The sequence below is a fragment of the Oncorhynchus nerka genome, unplaced genomic scaffold (assembly GCF_034236695.1).
Source record: "Oncorhynchus nerka isolate Pitt River unplaced genomic scaffold, Oner_Uvic_2.0 unplaced_scaffold_1654, whole genome shotgun sequence".
Lineage (NCBI taxonomy): Eukaryota > Metazoa > Chordata > Actinopteri > Salmoniformes > Salmonidae > Oncorhynchus > Oncorhynchus nerka.
Window position 1 is genome coordinate 4,172 of NW_027039664.1, and position 23,329 is coordinate 27,500.

Below are 23,329 nucleotides of genomic sequence, written 5' to 3' on the forward strand. Positions count from 1 at the left end.
AACATACAGGATGTTAGTGTCATGGGTGGTCAGAACATACAGGATGTTAGTGTCATGGGTGGATCAGAACATACAGGATGTTATGGTGGTCAGAACATACAGGATGTGTCATGGTCAGAACATACATGTTGGTCAGAACATACAGGATGTTAGTGTCATGGTGGTCAGAACATACAGGATGTTAGTGTCATGGTGGTCAGAACATACAGGATGTTAGTGTCATGGTGGTCAGAACATACAGGATGTTAGTGTCAGTGGTCAGAACATACAGGATGTTAGTGTCATGGTGGTCAGAACATACAGGATGTTAGTGTCATGGTCAGAACATACAGGATGTTAGTGTCATGGTGGTCAGAACATACAGGGTGTTAGTGTCATGGTGGTCAGAACATACAGGATGTTAGTGTCATGGTCAGAACATACAGGATGTTAGTGTCATGGTGGTCAGAACATACAGGATGTTAGTGTCATGGGTCAGAACATACAGGATGTTAGTGTCATGGTGGTCAGAACATACAGGATGTTAGTGTAGGATGTTAGTGTGGTCAGAACATACAGGATGTTAGTGTCATGGTGGTCAGAACATACAGGATGTTAGTGTCATGGTGGTCAGAACATACAGGATGTTAGTGTCATGGTGATCAGAACATACAGGATGATAGTGTCATGGTCAGAACATACAGGATGTTAGTGTCATGGTGGTCAGAACATACAGGATGTTAGTGTCATGGTGGTCAGAACATATAGGATGTTAGTGTCATGGTGGTCAGAACATACAGGATGTTAGTGTCATGGTGGTCAGAACATACAGGGTGTTAGTGTCATGGTGGTCAGAACATACAGGATGTTAGTGTCATGGTAGTCAGAACATACAGGATGTTAGTGTCATGGTCAGAACATACAGGATGTTAGTGTCATGGTGGTCAGAACATACAGGATGTTAGTGTCATGGTGGTCAGAACATACAGGATGTTAGTGTCATGGTCAGAACATACAGGATGTTAGTGTCATGGTGAACATACAGTCAGAACATACAGGATGTTAGTGTCATGGTGTCATGGTCAGAACATACAGGATGTTAGTGTCATGGTCAGAACATACAGGATGTTAGTGTCATGGTCAGAACATACAGGATGTTAGTGTCATGGTGGTCAGAACATACAGGATGTTAGTGTCATGGTGGTCAGAACATACAGGATGTTAGTGTCATGGTCAGAACATACAGGATGTTAGTGTCATGGTGGTCAGAACATACAGGATGTTAGTGTCATGGTGGTCAGAACATACAGGATGTTAGTGTCATGGTGGTCAGAACATACAGGATGTTAGTGTCATGGTGGTCAGAACATACAGGATGTTAGTGTCATGGTGGTCAGAACATACAGGATGTTAGTGTCATGGTGACTCAGAACATACAGGATGTTAGTGTCATGGTGGTCAGAACATACAGGATGTTAGTGTCATGGTCAGAACATACAGGATGTTAGTGTCATGGTGGTCAGAACATACAGGATGTTAGTGTCATGGTGATCAGAACATACAGGATGTTAGTGTCATGGTGGTCAGAACATACAGGATGTTAGTGTCATGATGTGGTCAGAACATACAGGATGTTAGTGTCATGGTGGTCAGAACATACAGGATGTTAGTGTCATGGTGATCAGAACATACAGGATGTTAGTGTCATGGTCAGAACATACAGGATGTTAGTGTCATGGTCAGAACATACAGGATGTTAGTGTCATGGTGGTCAGAACATACAGGATGTTAGTGTCATGGTCAGAACATACAGGGTGTTAGTGTCATGGTCAGAACATACAGGGTGTTAGTGTCATGGTGGTCAGAACATACAGGGTGTTAGTGTCATGGTGGTCAGAACATACAGGATGTTAGTGTCATGGTCAGAACATACAGGATGTTAGTGTCATGGTCAGAACATACAGGGTGTTAGTGTCATGGTGGTCAGAACATACAGGATGTTAGTGTCATGGTGGTCAGAACATACAGGATGTTAGTGTCATGGTGGTCAGAACATACAGGATGTTAGTGTCATGGTGGTCAGAACATACAGGATGTTAGTGTCATGGTGGTCAGAACATACAGGATGTTAGTGTCATGGTCAGAACATACAGGATGTTAGTGTCATGGTGGTCAGAACATACAGGATGTTAGTGTCATGGTGGTCAGAACATACAGGATGTTAGTGTCATGGTCAGAACATACAGGATGTTAGTGTCATGGTCAGAACATACAGGATGTTAGTGTCATGGTGGTCAGAACATACAGGATGTTAGTGTCATGGTCAGAACATACAGGATGTTAGTGTCATGGTGTCATGGTCAGAACATACAGGATGTTAGTGTCATGGTGATCAGAACATACAGGATGTTAGTGTCATGGTGATCAGAACATACAGGATGTTAGTGTCATGGTGGTCAGAACATACAGGATGTTAGTGTCATGGTGGTCAGAACATACAGGATGTTAGTGTCATGGTCAGAACATACAGGATGTTAGGTGTCATGGTGATCAGAACATACAGGATGTTAGTGTCATGGTGGTCAGAACATACAGGATGTTAGTGTCATGGTCAGAACATACAGGATGTTAGTGTCATGTCAGAACATACAGGATGTTAGTGTCATGGTCAGAACATACAGGATGTTAGTGTCATGGTCAGAACATACAGGATGTTAGTGTCATGGTGGTGTCATGGTGGTCAGAACATACAGGATGTTAGTGTCATGGTCAGAACATACAGGATGTTAGTGTCATGGTCAGAACATACAGGATGTTAGTGTCATGGTCAGAACATACAGGATGTTAGTGTCATGGTGGTCAGAACATACAGGATGTTAGTGTCATGGTGGTGGTGGTCAGAACATACAGGATGTTAGTGTCATGGTCAGAACATACAGGATGTTAGTGTCATGGTGGTCAGAACATACAGGATGTTAGTGTCATGGTGGTCAGAACATACAGGATGTTAGTGTCATGGTGGTCAGAACATACAGGATGTTAGTGTCATGGTCAGAACATACAGGATGTTAGTGTCATGGTGGTCAGAACATACAGGGTTAGTGTTAGTGTCATGGTCAGAACATACAGGATGTTAGTGTCATGGGTGGTCAGAACATACAGGGTGTTAGTGTCATGGTCAGAACATACAGGATGTTAGTGTCATGGTCAGAACATACAGGATGTTAGTGTCATGGTCAGAACATACAGGATGTTAGTGTCATGGTGATCAGAACATACAGGATGTTAGTGTCATGGTGGTCAGAACATACAGGGTGTTAGTGTCATGGTGGTCAGAACATACAGGATGTTAGTGTCATGGTGGTCAGAACATACAGGATGTTAGTGTCATGGTCAGAACATACAGGATGTTAATGTCATGGTGGTCAGAACATACAGGATGTTAGTGTCATGGTGGTCAGAACATACAGGATGTTAGTGTCATGGTCAGAACATACAGGGTGTTAGTGTCATGGTGGTCAGAACATACAGGATGTTAGTGTCATACAGGGTGGTCAGAACATACAGATGATGTTAGTGTCATGGTGGTCAGAACATACAGGATGTTAGTGTCATGGTCAGAACATACAGGATGTTAGTGTCATGGTGGTCAGAACATACAGGATGTTAGTGTCATGGTCAGAACATACAGGATGTTAGTGTCATGGTGGTCAGAACATACAGGATGTTAGTGTCATGGTGGTCAGAAACATACAGGATGTTAGTGTCATGGTCAGAACATACAGGATGTTAGTGTCATGGTCAGAACATACAGGATGTTAGTGTCATGGTGGTCAGAACATACAGGATGTTAGTGTCATGGTGGTCAGAACATACAGGATTTTAGTGTCATGGTGGTCAGAACATACAGGATGTTAGTGTCATGGTCAGAACATACAGGATGTTAGTGTCATGGTCAGAACATACAGGATGTTAGTGTCATGGTCAGAACATACAGGATGTTAGTGTCATGGTGGTCAGAACATACAGGATGTTAGTGTCATGGTCAGAACATACAGGATGTTAGTCATGGTCAGAACATACAGGGTCAGAACATACAGGATGTTAGTGTCATGGTCAGAACATACAGGATGTTAGTGTCATGGTCAGAACATACAGGATGTTAGTGTCATGGTGGTCAGAACATACAGGATGTTAGTGTCATGGTGGTCAGAACATACAGGATGTTAGTGTCATGGTCAGAACATACAGGATGTTAGTGTCATGGTCAGAACATACAGGATGTTAGTGTCATGGTGGTCAGAACATACAGGATGTTAGTGTCATGGTGGTCAGAACATACAGGATGTTAGTGTCATGGTCAGAACATACAGGATGTTAGTGTCATGGTGGTCAGAACATACAGGATGTTAGTGTCATGGTCAGAACATACAGGATGTTAGTGTCATGGTGGTCAGAACATACAGGGTGTTAGTGTCATGGTCAGAACATACAGGATGTTAGTGTCATGGTCAGAACATACAGGATGTTAGTGTCATGGTCAGAACATACAGGATGTTAGTGTCATGGTGATCAGAACATACAGGATGTTAGTGTCATGGTGGTCAGAACATACAGGGTGTTAGTGTCATGGTGGTCAGAACATACAGGATGTTAGTGTCATGGTGGTCAGAACATACAGGATGTTAGTGTCATGGTCAGAACATACAGGATGTTAGTGTCATGGTGGTCAGAACATACAGGATGTTAGTGTCATGGTGGTCAGAACATACAGGATGTTAGTGTCATGGTCAGAACATACAGGATGTTAGTGTCATGGTCAGAACATACAGGATGTTAGTGTCATGGTCAGAACATACAGGATGTTAGTGTCATGGTGGTCAGAACATACAGGATGTTAGTGTCATGGTGGTCAGAACATACAGGATGTTAGTGTCATGGTGGTCAGAACATACAGGATGTTAGTGTCATGGTGGTCAGAACATACAGGATGTTAGTGTCATGGTGGTCAGAACATACAGGATGTTAGTGTCATGGTGGTCAGAACATACAGGATGTTAGTGTCATGGTGATCAGAACATACAGGATGTTAGTGTCATGGTGATCAGAACATACAGGATGTTAGTGTCATGGTGATCAGAACATACAGGATGTTAGTGTCATGGTGATCAGAACATACAGGATGTTAGTGTCATGGTGATCAGAACATACAGGATGTTAGTGTCATGGTGATCAGAACATACAGGATGTTAGTGTCATGGTAGTCAGAACATACAGGATGTTAGTGTCATGGTCAGAACATACAGGATGTTAGTGTCATGGTGGTCAGAACATACAGGATGTTAGTGTCATGGTGGTCAGAACATACAGGATGTTAGTGTCATGGTCAGAACATACAGGGTGTTAGTGTCATGGTCAGAACATACAGGATGTTAGTGTCATGGTCAGAACATACAGGATGTTAGTGTCATGGTGGTCAGAACATACAGGATGTTAGTGTCATGGTCAGAACATACAGGATGTTAGTGTCATGGTCAGAACATACAGGATGTTAGTGTCATGGTCAGAACATACAGGGTGTTAGTGTCATGGTGGTCAGAACATACAGGATGTTAGTGTCATGGATGTGGTCAGAACATACAGGATGTTAGTGTCATGGTCAGAACATACAGGATGTTAGTGTCATGGTGGTCAGAACATACAGGATGTTAGTGTCATGGTGGTCAGAACATACAGGATGTTAGTGTCATGGTCAGAACATACAGGATGTTAGTGTCATGGTGGTCAGAACATACAGGATGTTAGTGTCATGGTGGTCAGAACATACAGGATGTTAGTGTCATGGTGGTCAGAACATACAGGATGTTAGTGTCATGGTGGTCAGAACATACAGGATGTTAGTGTCATGGTCAGAACATACAGGATGTTAGTGTCATGGTCAGAACATACAGGATGTTAGTGTCATGGTGGTCAGAACATACAGGATGTTAGTGTCATGGTGGTCAGAACATACAGGATGTTAGTGTCATGGTGGTCAGAACATACAGGATGTTAGTGTCATGGTCAGAACATACAGGATGTTAGTGTCATGGTGGTCAGAACATACAGGATGTTAGTGTCATGGTGGTCAGAACATACAGGATGTTAGTGTCATGGTGGTCAGAACATACAGGATGTTAGTGTCATGGTGGTCAGAACATACAGGATGTTAGTGTCATGGTGGTCAGAACATACAGGGTGTTAGTGTCATGGTGGTCAGAACATACAGGATGTTAGTGTCATGGTGATCAGAACATACAGGGTGTTAGTGTCATGGTGGTCAGAACATACAGGATGTTAGTGTCATGGTCAGAACATACAGGATGTTAGTGTCATGGTGGTCAGAACATACAGGATGTTAGTGTCATGGTGGTCAGAACATACAGGATGTTAGTGTCATGGTGGTCAGAACATACAGGATGTTAGTGTCATGGTGGTCAGGACATACAGGATGTTAGTGTCATGGTGATCAGAACATACAGGGTGTTAGTGTCATGGTGGTCAGAACATACAGGATGTTAGTGTCATGGTGGTCAGAACATACAGGGTGTTAGTGTCATGGTGGTCAGAACATACAGGATGTTAGTGTCATGGTGATCAGAACATACAGGGTGTTAGTGTCATGGTGGTCAGAACATACAGGATGTTAGTGTCATGGTCAGAACATACAGGATGTTAGTGTCATGGTGGTCAGAACATACAGGATGTTAGTGTCATGGTGGTCAGAACATACAGGATGTTAGTGTCATGGTAGTCAGAACATACAGGATGTTAGTGTCATGGTCAGAACATACAGGATGTTAGTGTCATGGTGGTCAGAACATACAGGATGTTAGTGTCATGGTGGTCAGAACATACAGGATGTTAGTGTCATGGTGGTCAGAACATACAGGATGTTAGTGTCATGGTGGTCAGAACATACAGGATGTTAGTGTCATGGTGATCAGAACATACAGGATGTTAGTGTCATGGTGGTCAGAACATACAGGGTGTTAGTGTCATGGTGGTCAGAACATACAGGATGTTAGTGTCATGGTGGTCAGAACATACAGGGTGTTAGTGTCATGGTGATCAGAACATACAGGATGTTAGTGTCATGGTGGTCAGAACATACAGGATGTTAGTGTCATGGTGATCAGAACATACAGGATGTTAGTGTCATGGTGGTCAGAACATACAGGATGTTAGTGTCATGGTGATCATCTGATCACCTCTATCAACAACAAGTAACTGGTTCACAGTTGGCTGGTTGAGATTCTATAATATCTGTGGTTGTCTATATCTTTCTGTTTTGATTTAATTTATTGTATTGAGACAATCCACTATAAAAGTTTGACTTGACTCGGTTGAACACGTATGAGGTCTAACATGCTTTGAATGTCACGATGAGTGCAACCAGCGTGTGCGAGGTGCACTCACTTGTCTAGTTTCTCCTCGGCGTGGATCTTCAGGGCCTGGTAACGTTGTTCCTCCTTACGGACCCTGGACAGATACTCCTGAGCGCATTTCTTCAGCACCTCCTCATTCTGAGAGACAGGTAAAGGAGAGAGAAAGAACGTTTTCACTTGCAAAGATCCTGTTTTGTGATTGGTCTAATTCTGTTGAATGCACAGATTGGAAGTGTTTCTAGATAAGAGCATCTACTATATCACTAGAAGGTATACAGTAAGCAGACAGCCATTAGCAGTGTGTGCGGTAGTAAGGTTGGTTGGTGTTTGTGTGTGTCTGTCCATGTGTCTGTGTGTAGGTATGTGTCTCTCTGTGTGTACCCACCTTGCGGTAGCCCTCGAGGACGTCCTTCAGCTTCTCGTAACGTCTGAACAGTTCAGCCAGACTCTTCTCTACAGAGTTGAGGTCTGAAAGAGCCTGGTCCTTCTCTATGATCAGCTGCTGGATGGTGTGGTGAGACAGAGACTTATCCTTCTGCTCATCGTCTGAGGGAGGGAGGAGAGAGATGGAGGGAGGGAGAAGAGAGAGAGGAGAAAAGACAGAGATAGAATAGAGAGAGGAGGAGGAGAGAGAGAGAGAGAGAGGACAGAGTGAGAATAGAGAGAGGAGGAGAGAGAGAGAGAGAGAGAGAGAGAGAGAGAGAGAGAGGACAGAGAGAAAATGGAGAGAGGAGGAGAGAGAGAGAGAGAGAGAGAGACAGAGAGAGAGGGAGAGAGAGAGAGAGAGAGAGAGAGAGAGGACGAGAGAGAGAGGACGAGAGAGAGAGAGAGAGAGAGAGAGAGAGAGAGAGAGAGAGGAAGAGAGAGAGAGAGAGAGAGAGAGAGAGAGAGAGAGAGAGAGAGGGGAGAGAGGACAGAGAGAGAATAGACATGAGGTGGGAAGGAGGGGGGATAGAGAGAGGGAGAGAGAGAGAGGATATAGATTAGATTGTATTCCTGGTACTTCACACACGGACACTAACACATTCTCATACATAAAAAAGCCCAGCTATACACGCAGACACAGACGGACAGACACACACACACACTCGCTCATACGCATATCAACATACACAACCCACATGCTTACTTACATACACACACACGAACACACACAGATTAGAAATCAATAAAAGCACAGTAGGTTCCTACAGTAGTTAATGACGCCTGCGTTAGGGACATTTTAGCATGAAGGCGATATTGATCAAGCGTATATTTCTGGTGTGAAGCGTGCAGACAGAACAAACACTGAACGATGAGTGAAATGAACTAGATCCAGACTTCGGGAAAGAGCAACACACTGACATTGTAACGTTCCAACCCAATTGGTTAGCGAGTTAGTGAGATTACAGGCTGGGAGACCAGGGTAGAGAAATAAACATTCAGTTTTCTGGTAACAGAATACATTTTAGAGTGGCCTTTTATATAACAGTCTAATTTGACTATGTTTTCTGTCCTCAGCTATGGAAAGCTTTGAAAGCCTGTTTGCAGATGAAGAGAGAAGTCCCAATGAACGGCACAAGAGACTAAGGGTATATATGCCTTGGGTTATATGTCTAGGCTTACCTAAGGTATGTTAGCAAATGGCAGGGCAGCCTAGTGGTTAAAGCGTTGGACTAATAACCGGAAGGTTGCAAGTTCAAATCCCCGAGCTGACAAGGTACAAATCTGTCGTTCTGCCCCTGAACGGGCAGTTAACCCACTGTTCCTAGGCCGTCATTGAAAATAAGAATTTGTTCTTAACTGACTTGCCTAGTTAAATAAAGGTTAAAAAAAATACAGTCGAACACAATGTATGAACCTATTACTGGAGCCATCCAACTCTGTTGGAGGTCTGCTGGGCGTAGAGGGTTTTGTTCCAGCCCAGCAATAACACACCTGATTCAACTTATCAAATCTAGTTGAGTTGACAATCAATTGTGCTTATTGCTGGGCTGGAATCGAAGTCTGCTCAGCCAGTAGATCAGGGATCAGTGGAACAACGTTGACCACCGTTGGTATGCAGTTTTATGCTGTTCATCTGAAATGAGGCTTTAGTAATAACAGACTACTTGTTACTGCTCAATTATATATTAATGTTTACACTAGCATGTCTAATCTTTACATACCAGTTATCTGTTGTTGTTTACACTAATGTGTTGTTGTTTACACTAATGTTTAATCTTTACATACCAGTTATCTGTTGTTGTTTACACTAATGTGTTGTTGTTTACACTAATGTGTTGTTGTTTACACTAGCATGTCTAATCTTTACATACCAGTTATCTGTTGTTGTTTACACTAATGTGTTGTTGTTTACACTAGCATGTTTAATCTTTACATACCAGTTATCTGTTGTTTACACTAATGTCTAATCTTTACATACCAGTTATCTGTTGTTGTTTACACTAATGTGTTGTTGTTTACACTAGCATGTTTAATCTTTACATACCAGTTATCTGTTGTTTACACTAATGTCTAATCTTTACATACCAGTTATCTGTTGTTGTTTACACTAATGTCTAATCTTTACATACCAGTTATCTGTTGTTTACACTAATGTCTAATCTCTACATACCAGTTATCTGTTGTTGTTTACACTAATGTCTAATCTTTACATACCAGTTATCTGTTGTTGTTTACACTAATGTCTAATCTTTACATACCAGTTATCTGTTGTTGTTTACACTAATGTCTAATCTTTACATACCAGTTACCTGTTGTTGTTTACACTAATGTCTAATCTTTACATACCAGTTATCTGTTGTTGTTTACACTAACATGTCTAATCTTTACATACCAGTTACCTGTTGTTGTTTACACTAATGTGTTGTTGTTTACACTAGCATGTCTGATCTTTACATACCAGTTACCTGTTGTTGTTTACACTAATGTGTTGTTGTTTACACTAGCATGTCTGATCTTTACATACCAGTTACCTGTTGTTGTTTACACTAATGTGTTGTTGTTTACACTAGCATGTCTGATCTTTACATACCAGTTATCTGTTGTTGTTTACACTAATGTCTAATCTTTACATACCAGTTATCTGTTGTTGTTTACACTAGCATGTTTAATCTTTACATACCAGTTATCTGTTGTTGTTTACACTAATGTCTAATCTTTACATACCAGTTATCTGTTGTTGTTTACACTAATGTCTAATCTTTACATACCAGTTATCTGTTGTTGTTTACACTAGCATGTTTAATCTTTACATACCAGTTATCTGTTGTTTACACTAATGTGTTGTTGTTTACACTAGCATGTCTGATCTTTACATACCAGTTATCTGTTGTTGTTTACACTAATGTGTTGTTGTTTACACTAGCATGTCTGATCTTTACATACCAGTTATCTGTTGTTGTTTACACTAGCATGTTTAATCTTCACATACCAGTTATCTGTTGTTTACACTAATGTCTAATCTTTACATACCAGTTATCTGTTGTTTACACTAGCATGTTTAATCTTTACATACCAGTTACCTGTTGTTTACACTAGCATGTTTAATCTTTACATACCAGTTATCTGTTGTTTACACTAGCATGTTTAATCTTTACATACCAGTTATCTGTTGTTTACACTAATGTCTAATCTTTACATACCAGTTATCTGTTGTTGTTTACACTAATGTCTAATCTTTACATACCAGTTATCTGTTGTTGTTTACACTAACGTGTTTAATCTTTACATACCAGTTACCTGTTGTTGTTTACACTAATGTCTAATCTTTACATACCAGTTATCTGTTGTTGTTTACACTAGCATGTCTAATCTTTACATACCAGTTATCTGTTGTTGTTTACACTAATGTCTAATCTTTACATACCAGTTATCTGTTGTTTACACTAGCATGTTTAATCTTTACATACCAGTTATCTGTTGTTGTTTACACTAATGTCTAATCTTTACATACCAGTTATCTGTTGTTGTTTACACTAATGTCTAATCTTTACATACCAGTTATCTGTTGTTGTTTACACTAATGTTTAATCTTTACATACCAGTTATCTTATTTGTAAATGTTGATGAAAGTGATGAAGTGTCGATTCTTTGATGTGAAGTGTTTAAACTTGTTTAATTTGTTAAAACTATTATTCAAAATGAACTAGTGTCAATGTTGATTCATCACATATCACACTCATGCAATATATAGGGGAAGGGTTTCTGCCTGTAATGTGTCTGTGTTTCTGTGTTGTATTCTCAAATTAACAATTCATGTTTTGTCTAGTTTTAAGAGCTTTAATCTGTTTTCATTTGATTGTCACTCTCTCTCAGTATATAAGCCGTGTGAATCCATTTTGCAGCTTATCATATGACATGCATCGCCAACGCAGTATGATGGCATTGCTGGCCTTATGGGCATCTGTCATCTGAAGCAGAGAATAGCTCAAACTCACACATTGTTTACATGTTGAGCTCTATGTTGTAAATTTAAAACATTAGATAATGTATATGAGGTGAATCATATATCAGATTGTGTACATGCCTTTTAAGTGCTGACATATACAATTGTTTAGTGCAAATCCAACCCTTGTAATGTAGGTACAGTATGACAATAAGGAGATGACAGTCAGGCAACAGGCGATTAGCATTACAGCTAACAGCTAAACTACAGGCGATTAGCATTACAGCTAACAGCTAAACTACAGGAGATTAGCATTACAGCTAACAGCTAAACTACAGGCGATTAGCATTACAGCTAACAGCTAAACTACAGGAGATTAGCATTACAGCTAACAGCTAAACTACAGGAGATTAGCATTACAGCTAACATTTAGGCTACAGGAAATTAGCATTACAGCTAACAGCTAAACTACAGGCGATTAGCATTACAGCTAACAGTTAAACTACAGGAGATTAGCATTACAGAGCATTGCAGCTAACATTTAGGCTACAGGAAATGAGCATTACAGCTAACAGTTAAATTACTAGCGATTAGCATTACAGCTAACAGTTAAACTACAGGAGATTAGCATTACAGCTAACATTTTATGAGGTTCATTTTAATTTATTGAATTAATTTGCTTGAAAAATTATTCCAGTTGTTCCCATCGATAGACAGTACACGGTTGCTCTATATATCACTGACCCTGAATAAGCTAGCAACTGGGCTAACACAGCTAACCTTTTAGGTCAATAATATGCTGTTTTTATACAAATTTAGCTGGCTTTATAATCGTGAGAGAAATGTATTAACCAGTAGCTAGATAGTTAGTTATACCTAGGTAGCTTACAAGTTTAGTTGACTTTTCTTAAAACAAACCTTATTGTGGCTAGCCACTTCTTGTCCCTCATGCTAGCTTTTACAGCCAATTATTACTTCAGAAACATCCCCCACAAAGCCAGCATTGTAGACCATTTCTCCCTTCTCGCTGCAGCTTTAACTCATCTCGAAACAACAGAGAAGAGCACTGCAAACATTCTAAAAATGGTTTGAAAACCAGCGCACTGCAGACGTTCTAAAATGGTTTGAAAACCAGCGCACTGCAAACATTCTAAAATGGTTTGAAAACCAGCGCACTGCAAACATTCTAAAATGGTTTGAAAACCAGCGCACTGCAAACATTCTATAATGGTTTGAAAACCAGCGCACTGCAAACGTTCTAAAATGGTTTGAAAACCAGCGCACTGCAAACATTCTATAATGGTTTGAAAACCAGCGCCCTGCAAATGTTCTAAAATGGTTTCAAAACCAGCACAATGCAAACGTTCTAAAATGTTTTGAGAAATAGTGCACTGCAAACGTTCTAAAATTGTTAAAAACCAGCGCACTGCAAACGCTCTAAAATGGTTTGAAAACCTGTGGTTGTTTTGTTGTCACGTTTAGTCTTTACTACTTCGGAGGAACAAGGCATTTGATTGGTTTGACGTGTTGCGAGGGTTCACTGATTTACATCAGGTTCCGACCCCTCTTTAGCTGATTTATACCATGAGACCTCCGACGAAGCTATGGTTTAACTATTTAATAGTGCTCACGTACGATCTTCAAGGACCTATACACACCAAACATGGGTGTGTGTGTGTGTGTGTGTGTGTGTGTGTGTGTGTGTGTGTGTGTGTGTGTGTGTGTGTGTGTGTGTGTGTGTGTGTGTGTGTGTGTGTTAGGGAGAGAGAGTTAAAGGTTCCTGCTGTGTACTTCAGGGAAGAAAGAACAAAAAGGCCCCGCTTTACATAGTGTCCTATGTGAATGTCTTGCTTATGGAAATCTGGTGTTGTGTGGCACCTAACAAAGGTACACTTTCACCAGTTAGCTCACAGAGAAGTCTGGACAAAATAAAAGACAACAGAAATGGGAAGATGAATGTCACTTCTATCTCTCTTTGACAGATGGATGTGATCTGAAGACACAAACAACTAACGGGGCAGAGTCCTCGATACTCACCTGGCAGCCCTGTTACACAATAGGAGCAGCAGAACACAAGAGAAGGAGTTGTGTTATCAAGCTGGGAGGGCAGCAGGACACATGGGTTGGAGTCAATCCGTTTCAAATCTCATTTCAATTCCAACGTGTCTCATAAACCAGGTTTCCATCCAATTGGCGACACATTTTCATACGAATATTCTAAAATCTATATTTCCCACCAGAGGTGAGTTTCCATCAAGTTGACTTGTTGCGGATAAAAGTCCGTACCGAATAAAAAATATCAGTTAAATGGGTTTCCATATAATTCTACTGAGCTACAGCCATATATTTATTTATTTTGCTCTTTTGCACCCCAGTATCTCTACCTGCACATTCTTCATCTACTGCCGATCTACCATTCCAGTGTTTAATTGGTATATTGTAATTACTTCACCACCATGGCCTATTTATTTCCTTAACTTACCTCATTTGCACTCACTGTATCTAGATTTTTTGTTTTCTTTTGTTTCTACTGTTTTATTGACTGTATGTTTGTTTTACTCCATGTGTAACTCTGTGTTGTTGAATGTGTCGAACTGCTATGCTTTATCTTGGCCAGGTGGCAGATGTAAATGAGAACTTGTTCTCAACTAGCCTACCTGGTTAAATAAAAGGTGAAATAAATATACTTTTTTAAAAGATGTCATTACAGGTGAAAATTGAAAAACAGATCCTTAAGAGGTTTTAAATGTGTTTCCATATCATTTTCAACTCTACTGATGGTTTCCATTATATAGTGAATGTGCCCCCTCCGGTATTGGCAGGTGTGCTCGAGCCAACAGTTCGTAGATACGATGTGGGTAGACTAGTCTACATGATGAGATTACTACGGACAAAAGAGCCAGATTATTTTAATTTGTCAAAATGGCAGCCAAGTATCGATCATCATGTCACCAGAATAAGACCCTGGATATTTATTGTAAATCAGCATCAAACTCCGTGCACTTTCACCCCCTGTGAAGATCATCATAATTTATTTCATCTCTAGCCTAATAAACTGCATGGTTTCCTGAGTCCTAGTGGGACGACCACACAACAGATCTGTAGTCTAATAAACTGCATGGTTTCCTGAGTCGTAGTGGGACGACCACACAACAGATCTGTAGTCTAATAAACTGCATGGTTTCCTGAGTCGTAGTGGGACGACCACACAACAGATCTGTAGCCTAATAAACTGCATGGTTTCCTGAGTCGTAGTGGGACGACCACACAACAGATCTGTAGTCTAATAAACTGCATGGTTTCCTGAGTCGTAGTGGGACGACCACACAACAGATCTGTAGTCTAATAAACTGCATGGTTTCCTGAGTCGTAGTGGGACGACCACACAACAGATCTGTAGTCTAATAAACTGCATGGTTTCCTGAGTCGAGTGGACGACCACACAACAGATCTGTAGCCTAATAAACTGCATGGTGAGTCGGGACGACCACACAACAGATCTGTAGTCTAATAAACTGCATGGTTTCCTGAGTCTGACCACACAACAGATCTGTAGTCTAATAAACTGCATGGGAGAGTGGGACCCACAACAGATCTGTAGTCTAATAAACTGCATGGTTTCCTGAGTCGCAGGGACCACCACACAACAGATCTGTAGCCTAATAAACTGCATGGTTTTTCGTAGTGGGACGCCACACAACAGATCTGTAGCCTAATAAACTGCATGGTTTCCTGAGTCGTAGTGGGACGACCACACAACAGATCTGTAGTCTAATAAACTGCATGGTTTCCTGAGTCGTAGTGGGACGACCACACAACACATCTGTAGTCTAATAAACTGCATGGTTTCCTGAGTCGTAGTGGGACGAACACACAACAGATCTGTAGCCTAATAAACTGCATGGTTTCCTGAGTCCTAGTGGGACGACCACAACACATCTGTAGTCTAATAAACTGCATGGTTTCCTGAGTCGTAGTGGGACGAACACACAACACATCTGTAGCTTAATAAACTGTATAGTTTCCTGAGTCGTAGTGGGACGACCACACAACAGATCTGTAGTCTAATAAACTGCATGGTTTCCTGAGTCGTAGTGGGACGACCACACAACAGATCAGTAGCCTAATAAACTGCATGGTTTCCTTCGAGTGGGACCACCACACAACAGATCTGTAGTCTAATAAACTGCATGGTTTCCTGAGTCGTAGTGGGACGACCACACAACAGATCTGTAGTCTAATAAACTGCATGGTTTCTGAGTCGTAGTGGGAGGACCACACAACAGATCTGTAGTCTAATAAACTGCATGGTTTCCTGAGTCCTAGTGGGACGACCACACAACAGATCTGTAGCCTAATAAACTGCATGGTTTCCTGAGTCGTAGTGGGACGACCACACAACAGATCTGTAGTCTAATAAACTGCATGGTTTCCTGAGTCGTAGTGGGGACCACACAACAGATCTGTAGTCTAATAAACTGCATGGTTTCCCTGAGTCCTAGTGGGACGACCACACAACAGATCTGTAGTCTAATAAACTGCATGGTTTCCTGAGTCCTGGGACACCACACAACAGATCTGTAGTCTAATAAACTGCATGGTTTCCTGAGTCGTAGTGGGACGACCACACAACAGACCTGTAGTCTAATAAACTGCATGGTTTCCTGAGTCGTAGTGGGACGACCACACAACAGATCTGTAGTCTAATAAACTGCATGGTTTCCTGAGTCGTAGTGGGACGACCACACAACACATCTGTAGTCTAATAAACTGCATGGTTTCCTGAGTCCTAGTGGGACGACCACACAACAGATCAGTAGTCTAATAAACTGCATGGTTTCCTGAGTCGTAGTGGGACGACCACACAACAGATCTGTAGTCTAATAAATCTGTGAGTCTTAGTGGGACGGCTAACAACAGATCTGTAGCCTAATAAACTGCATGGTTTCCTGAGTCGTAGTGGGACGACCACACAACAGATCTGTAGTCTAATAAACTGCATGGTTTCCTGAGTCGTAGTGGGACGACCACACAACACATCTGTAGTCTAATAAACTGCATGGTTTCCTGAGTCGTAGTGGGACGAACACACAACAGATCTGTAGCCTAATAAACTGCATCTGAGTCGTAGGGATCACCACACAACACATCTGTAGTCTAATAAACTGCATGGTTTCCTGAGTCGTAGGGACGAACACACAACACATCTGTAGCTTAATAAACTGTATAGTTTCCTGAGTCGTAGTGGGACGACCACACAACAGATCTGTAGTCTAATAAACTGCATGGTTTTGAGTCTGGGGACACACAACAGATCAGTAGCCTAATAAACTGCATGGTTTCCTGAGTCGTAGTGGGACGACCACACAACAGATCTGTAGTCTAATAAACTGCATGGTTTCCTGAGTCGTAGTGGGACGACCACACAACAGATCTGTAGTCTAATAAACTGCATGGTTTCCTGAGTCGTAGTGGGACGACCACAACAGATCACTAATAAACTGCATGGTTTCCTGAGTCGTAGTGACCACACATCAGATCTGTAGTCTAATAAACTGCATGGTTTCCTGAGTCGTAGTGGGACGACCACACAACAGATCTGTAGTCTAATAAACTGCATGGTTTCCTGAGTCCTAGTGGGACGACCACACAACAGATCTGTAGTCTAATAAACTGCATGGTTTCCTGAGTCCTAGTGGGACGACCACACAACAGATCTGTAGTCTAATAAACTGCATGGTTTCCTGAGTCGTAGTGGGACGACCACACAACAGACCTGTAGTCTAATAAACTGCATGGTTTCCTGAGTCGTAGTGGGACGGCCACACAACAGATCTGTAGCCTAATAAACTGCATGGTTTCCTGAGTCGTAGTGGGACGACCACACAACAGATCTGTAGTCTAATAAACTGCATGGTTTCCTGAGTCGTAGTGGGACGACCACACAACACATCTGTAGTCTAATAAACTGCATGGTTTCCTGAGTCGTAGTGGGACGAACACACAACAGATCTGTAGCCTAATAAACTGCATGGTTTCCTGAGTCGTAGTGGGACGACCACACAACACATCTGTAGTCTAATAAACTGCATGGTTTCCTGAGTCGTAGTGGGACGAACACACAACACATCTGTAGCTTAATAAACTGTATAGTTTCCTGAGTCGTAGTGGGACGACCACACAACAGATCTGTAGTCTAATAAACTGCATGGTTTCCTGAGTCGTAGTGGGACGACCACACAACACATCTGTAGCTTAATAAACTGTATAGTTTCCTGAGTCGTAGTGGGACGAACACACAACAGATCTGTAGCCTAATAAACTGCATGGTTTCCTGAGTCCTAGTGGGACGACCACACAACAGATCTGTAGCCTAATAAACTGCATGGTTTCCTGAGTCCTAGTGGGACGACCACACAACAGATCTGTAGTCTAATAAACTGCATGGTTTCCTGAGTCGTAGTGGGACGACCACACAACAGACCTGTAGTCTAATAAACTGCATGGTTTCCTGAGTCGTAGTGGGACGACCACACAACAGATCTGTAGTCTAATAAACTGCATGGTTTCCTGAGTCGTAGTGGGACGACCACACAACACATCTGTAGTCTAATAAACTGCATGGTTTCCTGAGTCCTAGTGGGACGACCACACAACAGATCAGTAGTCTAATAAACTGCATGGTTTCCTGAGTCGTAGTGGGACGACCACACAACAGATCTGTAGTCTAATAAACTGCATGGTTTCCTGAGTCGTAGTGGGACGGCCACACAACAGATCTGTAGCCTAATAAACTGCATGGTTTCCTGAGTCGTAGTGGGACGACCACACAACAGATCTGTAGTCTAATAAACTGCATGGTTTCCTGAGTCTAGTGGGAGACCACACAACACATCTGTAGTCTAATAAACTGCATGGTTTCCTGAGTCGAGTGGGACACACAACAGATCTGTAGCCTAATAAACTGCATGGTTTCCTGAGTCGTAGTGGGACGACCACACAACACATCTGTAGTCTAATAAACTGCATGGTTTCCTGAGTCGTAGTGGGACGAACACACAACACATCTGTAGCTTAATAAACTGTATAGTTTCCTGAGTCGTAGTGGGACGACCACACAACAGATCTGTAGTCTAATAAACTGCATGGTTTCCTGAGTCGTAGTGGGACGACCACACAACAGATCAGTAGCCTAATAAACTGCATGGTTTCCTGAGTCGTAGTGGGACGACCACACAACAGATCTGTAGTCTAATAAACTGCATGGTTTCCTGAGTCGTAGTGGGACGACCACACAACAGATCTGTAGTCTAATAAACTGCATGGTTTCCTGAGTCGTAGTGGGACGACCACACAACAGATCTGTAGCCTAATAAACTGCATGGTTTCCTGAGTCGTAGTGGGACGACCACACATCAGATCTGTAGTCTAATAAACTGCATGGTTTCCTGAGTCGTAGTGGGACGACCACACAACAGATCTGTAGTCTAATAAACTGCATGGTTTCCTGAGTCCTAGTGGGACGACCACACAACAGATCTGTAGTCTAATAAACTGCATGGTTTCCTGAGTCCTAGTGGGACGACCACACAACAGATCTGTAGTCTAATAAACTGCATGGTTTCCTGAGTCGTAGTGGGACGACCACACAACAGATCTGTAGTCTAATAAACTGCATGGTTTCCTGAGTCGTAGTGGGACGGCCACACAACAGATCTGTAGCCTAATAAACTGCATGGTTTCCTGAGTCGTAGTGGGACGACCACACAACAGATCTGTAGTCTAATAAACTGCATGGTTTCCTGAGTCGTAGTGGGACGACCACACAACACATCTGTAGTCTAATAAACTGCATGGTTTCCTGAGTCGTAGTGGGACGAACACACAACAGATCTGTAGCCTAATAAACTGCATGGTTTCCTGAGTCGTAGTGGGACGACCACACAACACATCTGTAGTCTAATAAACTGCATGGTTTCCTGAGTCGTAGTGGGACGAACACACAACACATCTGTAGCTTAATAAACTGTATAGTTTCCTGAGTCGTAGTGGGACGACCACACAACAGATCTGTAGTCTAATAAACTGCATGGTTTCCTGAGTCGTAGTGGGACGACCACACAACACATCTGTAGCTTAATAAACTGTATAGTTTCCTGAGTCGTAGTGGGACGAACACACAACAGATCTGTAGCCTAATAAACTGCATGGTTTCCTGAGTCCTAGTGGGACGACCACACAACAGATCTGTAGCCTAATAAACTGCATGGTTTCCTGAGTCGTAGTGGGACGACCACACAACAGATCTGTAGTCTAATAAACTGCATGGTTTCCTGAGTCGTAGTGGGACGACCACACAACAGATCTGTAGCCTAATAAACTGCATGGTTTCCTGAGTGGGACGACCACACAACAGATCTGTAGCCTAATAAACTGCATGGTTTCCTGAGTCGTAGTGGGACGACCACACAACAGATCTGTAGCCTATTAAACTGCATGGTTTCCTGAGTCCTAGTGGGACGACCACACAACAGATCTGTAGCCTAATAAACTGCATGGTTTCCTGAGTCGTAGTGGGACGACCACACAACAGATCTGTAGCCTAATAAACTGCATGGTTTCCTGAGTCGTAGTGGGACGACCACACAACAGATCTGTAGCCTAATAAACTGCATGGTTTCCTGAGTCGTAGTGGGACGACCACACAACAGATCTGTAGCCTAATAAACTGCATGGTTTCCTGAGTCGTAGTGGGACGAACACACAACAGATCTGTAGTCTAATAAACTGCATGGTTTCCTGAGTCGTAGTGGGACGAACACACAACAGATCTGTAGGTTAATAAACTGCATGGTTTCCTGAGTCGTAGTGGGACGAACACACAACACATCTGTAGCTTAATAAACTGCATGGTTTCCTGAGTCCTAGTGGGACGACCACACAACAGATCTGTAGCCTAATAAACTGCATGGTTTCCTGAGTCCTAGTGGGACGACCACACAACAGATCTGTAGCCTATTAAACTGCATGGTTTTGAGTCCTGACCACACAACAGATCTGTAGCCTAATAAACTGTATAGTTTCCTGAGTCGTAGTGGGACGACCACACAACAGATCTGTAGCCTAATAAACTGCATGGTTTCCTGAGTCCTAGTGGGACGACCACACAACAGATCTGTAGTCTAATAAACTGCATGGTTTCCTGAGTCCTAGTGGGACGACCACACAACAGATCTGTAGTCTAATAAACTGCATGGTTTCCTGAGTCGTAGTGGGACGACCACACAACAGACCTGTAGTCTAATAAACTGCATGGTTTCCTGAGTCGTAGTGGGACGACCACACAACAGATCTGTAGTCTAATAAACTGCATGGTTTCCTGAGTCGTAGTGGGACGACCACACAACACATCTGTAGTCTAATAAACTGCATGGTTTCCTGAGTCCTAGTGGACGACCACACAACAGATCAGTAGTCTAATAAACTGCATGGTTTCCTGAGTCGTAGTGGGACGACCACACAACAGATCTGTAGTCTAATAAACTGCATGGTTTCCTGAGTCGAGTAATAATAAACTGCATGGTTTCCTGAGTCGTAGTGGGACGACCACACAACAGATCTGTAGTCTAATAAACTGCATGGTTTCCTGAGTCGTAGTGGGACGACCACACAACACATCTGTAGTCTAATAAACTGCATGGTTTCCTGAGTCGTAGTGGGACGAACACACAACAGATCTGTAGCCTAATAAACTGCATGGTTTCCTGAGTCCTAGTGGGACGACCACACAACACATCTGTAGTCTAATAAACTGCATGGTTTCCTGAGTCGTAGTGGGACGAACACACAACAGATCTGTAGCCTAATAAACTGCATGGTTTCCTGAGTCCTAGTGGGACGACCACACAACACATCATCTCATGACTCCACGTTTACTTCCATATGACGGTTATTGTATCAACAGTCATAAAATCATTTCCACCACCATTTGTCGTATCATTTATTTTACTAACTTTGGTTAGTAAATTAATTAATTTAAGCATTTCCATTTCTAGCGTAATTTATTTTACAGACACAAAAAGATCCTGTCTTGTCTCGAGTATTTTGTTTTGTTGACATTTGGAAAGTTTACCGACAAAATGTGTTGTTTTCCATCGTCGTGATTTTGTTTTTATCCGACGTACTTTACTCACATAAAAAGGTTGTCGGAAACTTGCTTATAGAGACAAATGTAGGAAAACTGTCATTTCCAGTTACTTCTTGGATTGACAGAACTGAATGAGAATTGACCCCAACCCTGCAGGACATGTGAGAGAGCAGTAGTCGTGGTCGAACAAAAAATGGCGGCTCACTCCTTTAGCGAGAGTGTTGAGTGTTGTACAGGCTTGGGGTCATTTTCAATTTGGTCCATTTCGTGAAGTAACCTGAAATTCCAATTCTAACTGTTTTCTCATAGAGAAGCATTCTGGACAATGGGAATTAGAATTTCTGTTAAACTTCCTGGATTGATTGAAGTTGACCCCATATCCCGGACGCAATATGAACAATGGGAATGAAAATCTTATTCAAAAAAATAAAAATAAAAATCAGAGCAGAGCTTCAGAAATGTTTCAGAGGTGGAAAGGGAGAAGTGAACGAGAATAGTGAGATAAAAAGGACAACGAGTGAATCTTTGTGGGTTTGATCTGGAAGATAATAGTGGAAAGTGTACACCATTGAATTATTGTATGTCATACAATACAGAAAAACTGAAAGGTTTTGATGCGCAAGGTGGAAACACACTGTAGCTTGCATCACGTGGATTCATCTTTAAAAATTATGAATTGGGAACATAAGATGTTTTTGCTAATTATTAACATACTGAAAAGGTTGTGAGGAACAACAAACCACATATTGGTATAGCAATCATGTACTGTATAAAACCCAGGTGCTATGCTGGGGTTGGTAGATTTATGTATGAGACACTACACAGAGAAACACTCACCGATCATCTGTGCAATGGTCTTCTCATACTCTGCCACAATTCTCCTGTGAGCCACAAACGTCAAAGATTATTTATACACAGACATATATTCCCGTGTTTGTTCTTTATAAATGTAGAACGTTTCTTAAAGGCACACAGGGTAGCCTAGTGTTTAGAGCGTTGGACTAGTAACCTGAAGGTTGCAAGTTCAAACCCCCGAGCTGACAAGGTACAAATCTGTCGTTCTGCCCCCTGAACAGGCAGTTAACCCGCTGTTCCTAGGCCATCATTGAAAATAAGAATTTGTTCTTAACTGACTTGCCTGGTTAAATAAAGGTAAACTAAAAAAATAAAATAAAATAAACATGAGATCTCAGACAGGAAGTAATGTGTCAAAACACCAATCATGTGCTTTCTTCACAGAGGCAATCACGCACAGTGTTGTCACCCACAAGCGTGAGGTGGACGAGGCTATCTTTAAACCTTCATAAAGATAGCCTCGTCCACCTGTCTAAATCTGCCTTGGCTTTGTTTTCAATGCCACTGACTCCCTATCTCTTTCTCTCTTTCTCTCTATCTCTCTCTGTGGCA

General features: G+C 41.9%; 1 protein-coding gene across 6 annotated transcripts in view; it reads right to left on the reverse strand.

Annotated features, from left to right (window-relative positions):
* Positions 1 to 7,408: 7,408 nt before the first annotated feature.
* Positions 7,409 to 23,329, reverse strand: part of tacc2 (transforming, acidic coiled-coil containing protein 2) — a 71,410-nt gene continuing 55,489 nt past the window's right edge. For all 6 annotated transcript variants that reach the window (XM_065015150.1, XM_065015148.1, XM_065015147.1 and 3 more), the window contains 3 exons: positions 22,760 to 22,803; positions 7,792 to 7,952; positions 7,409 to 7,544 (listed from right to left, as the gene is read on the reverse strand). In XM_065015150.1, the coding sequence (XP_064871222.1) occupies positions 7,434 to 7,544; positions 7,792 to 7,952; positions 22,760 to 22,803 (316 nt within the window). In that variant the 3' untranslated portion in view covers positions 7,409 to 7,433. The remainder of the gene's footprint in view (positions 7,545 to 7,791; positions 7,953 to 22,759; positions 22,804 to 23,329) is intronic.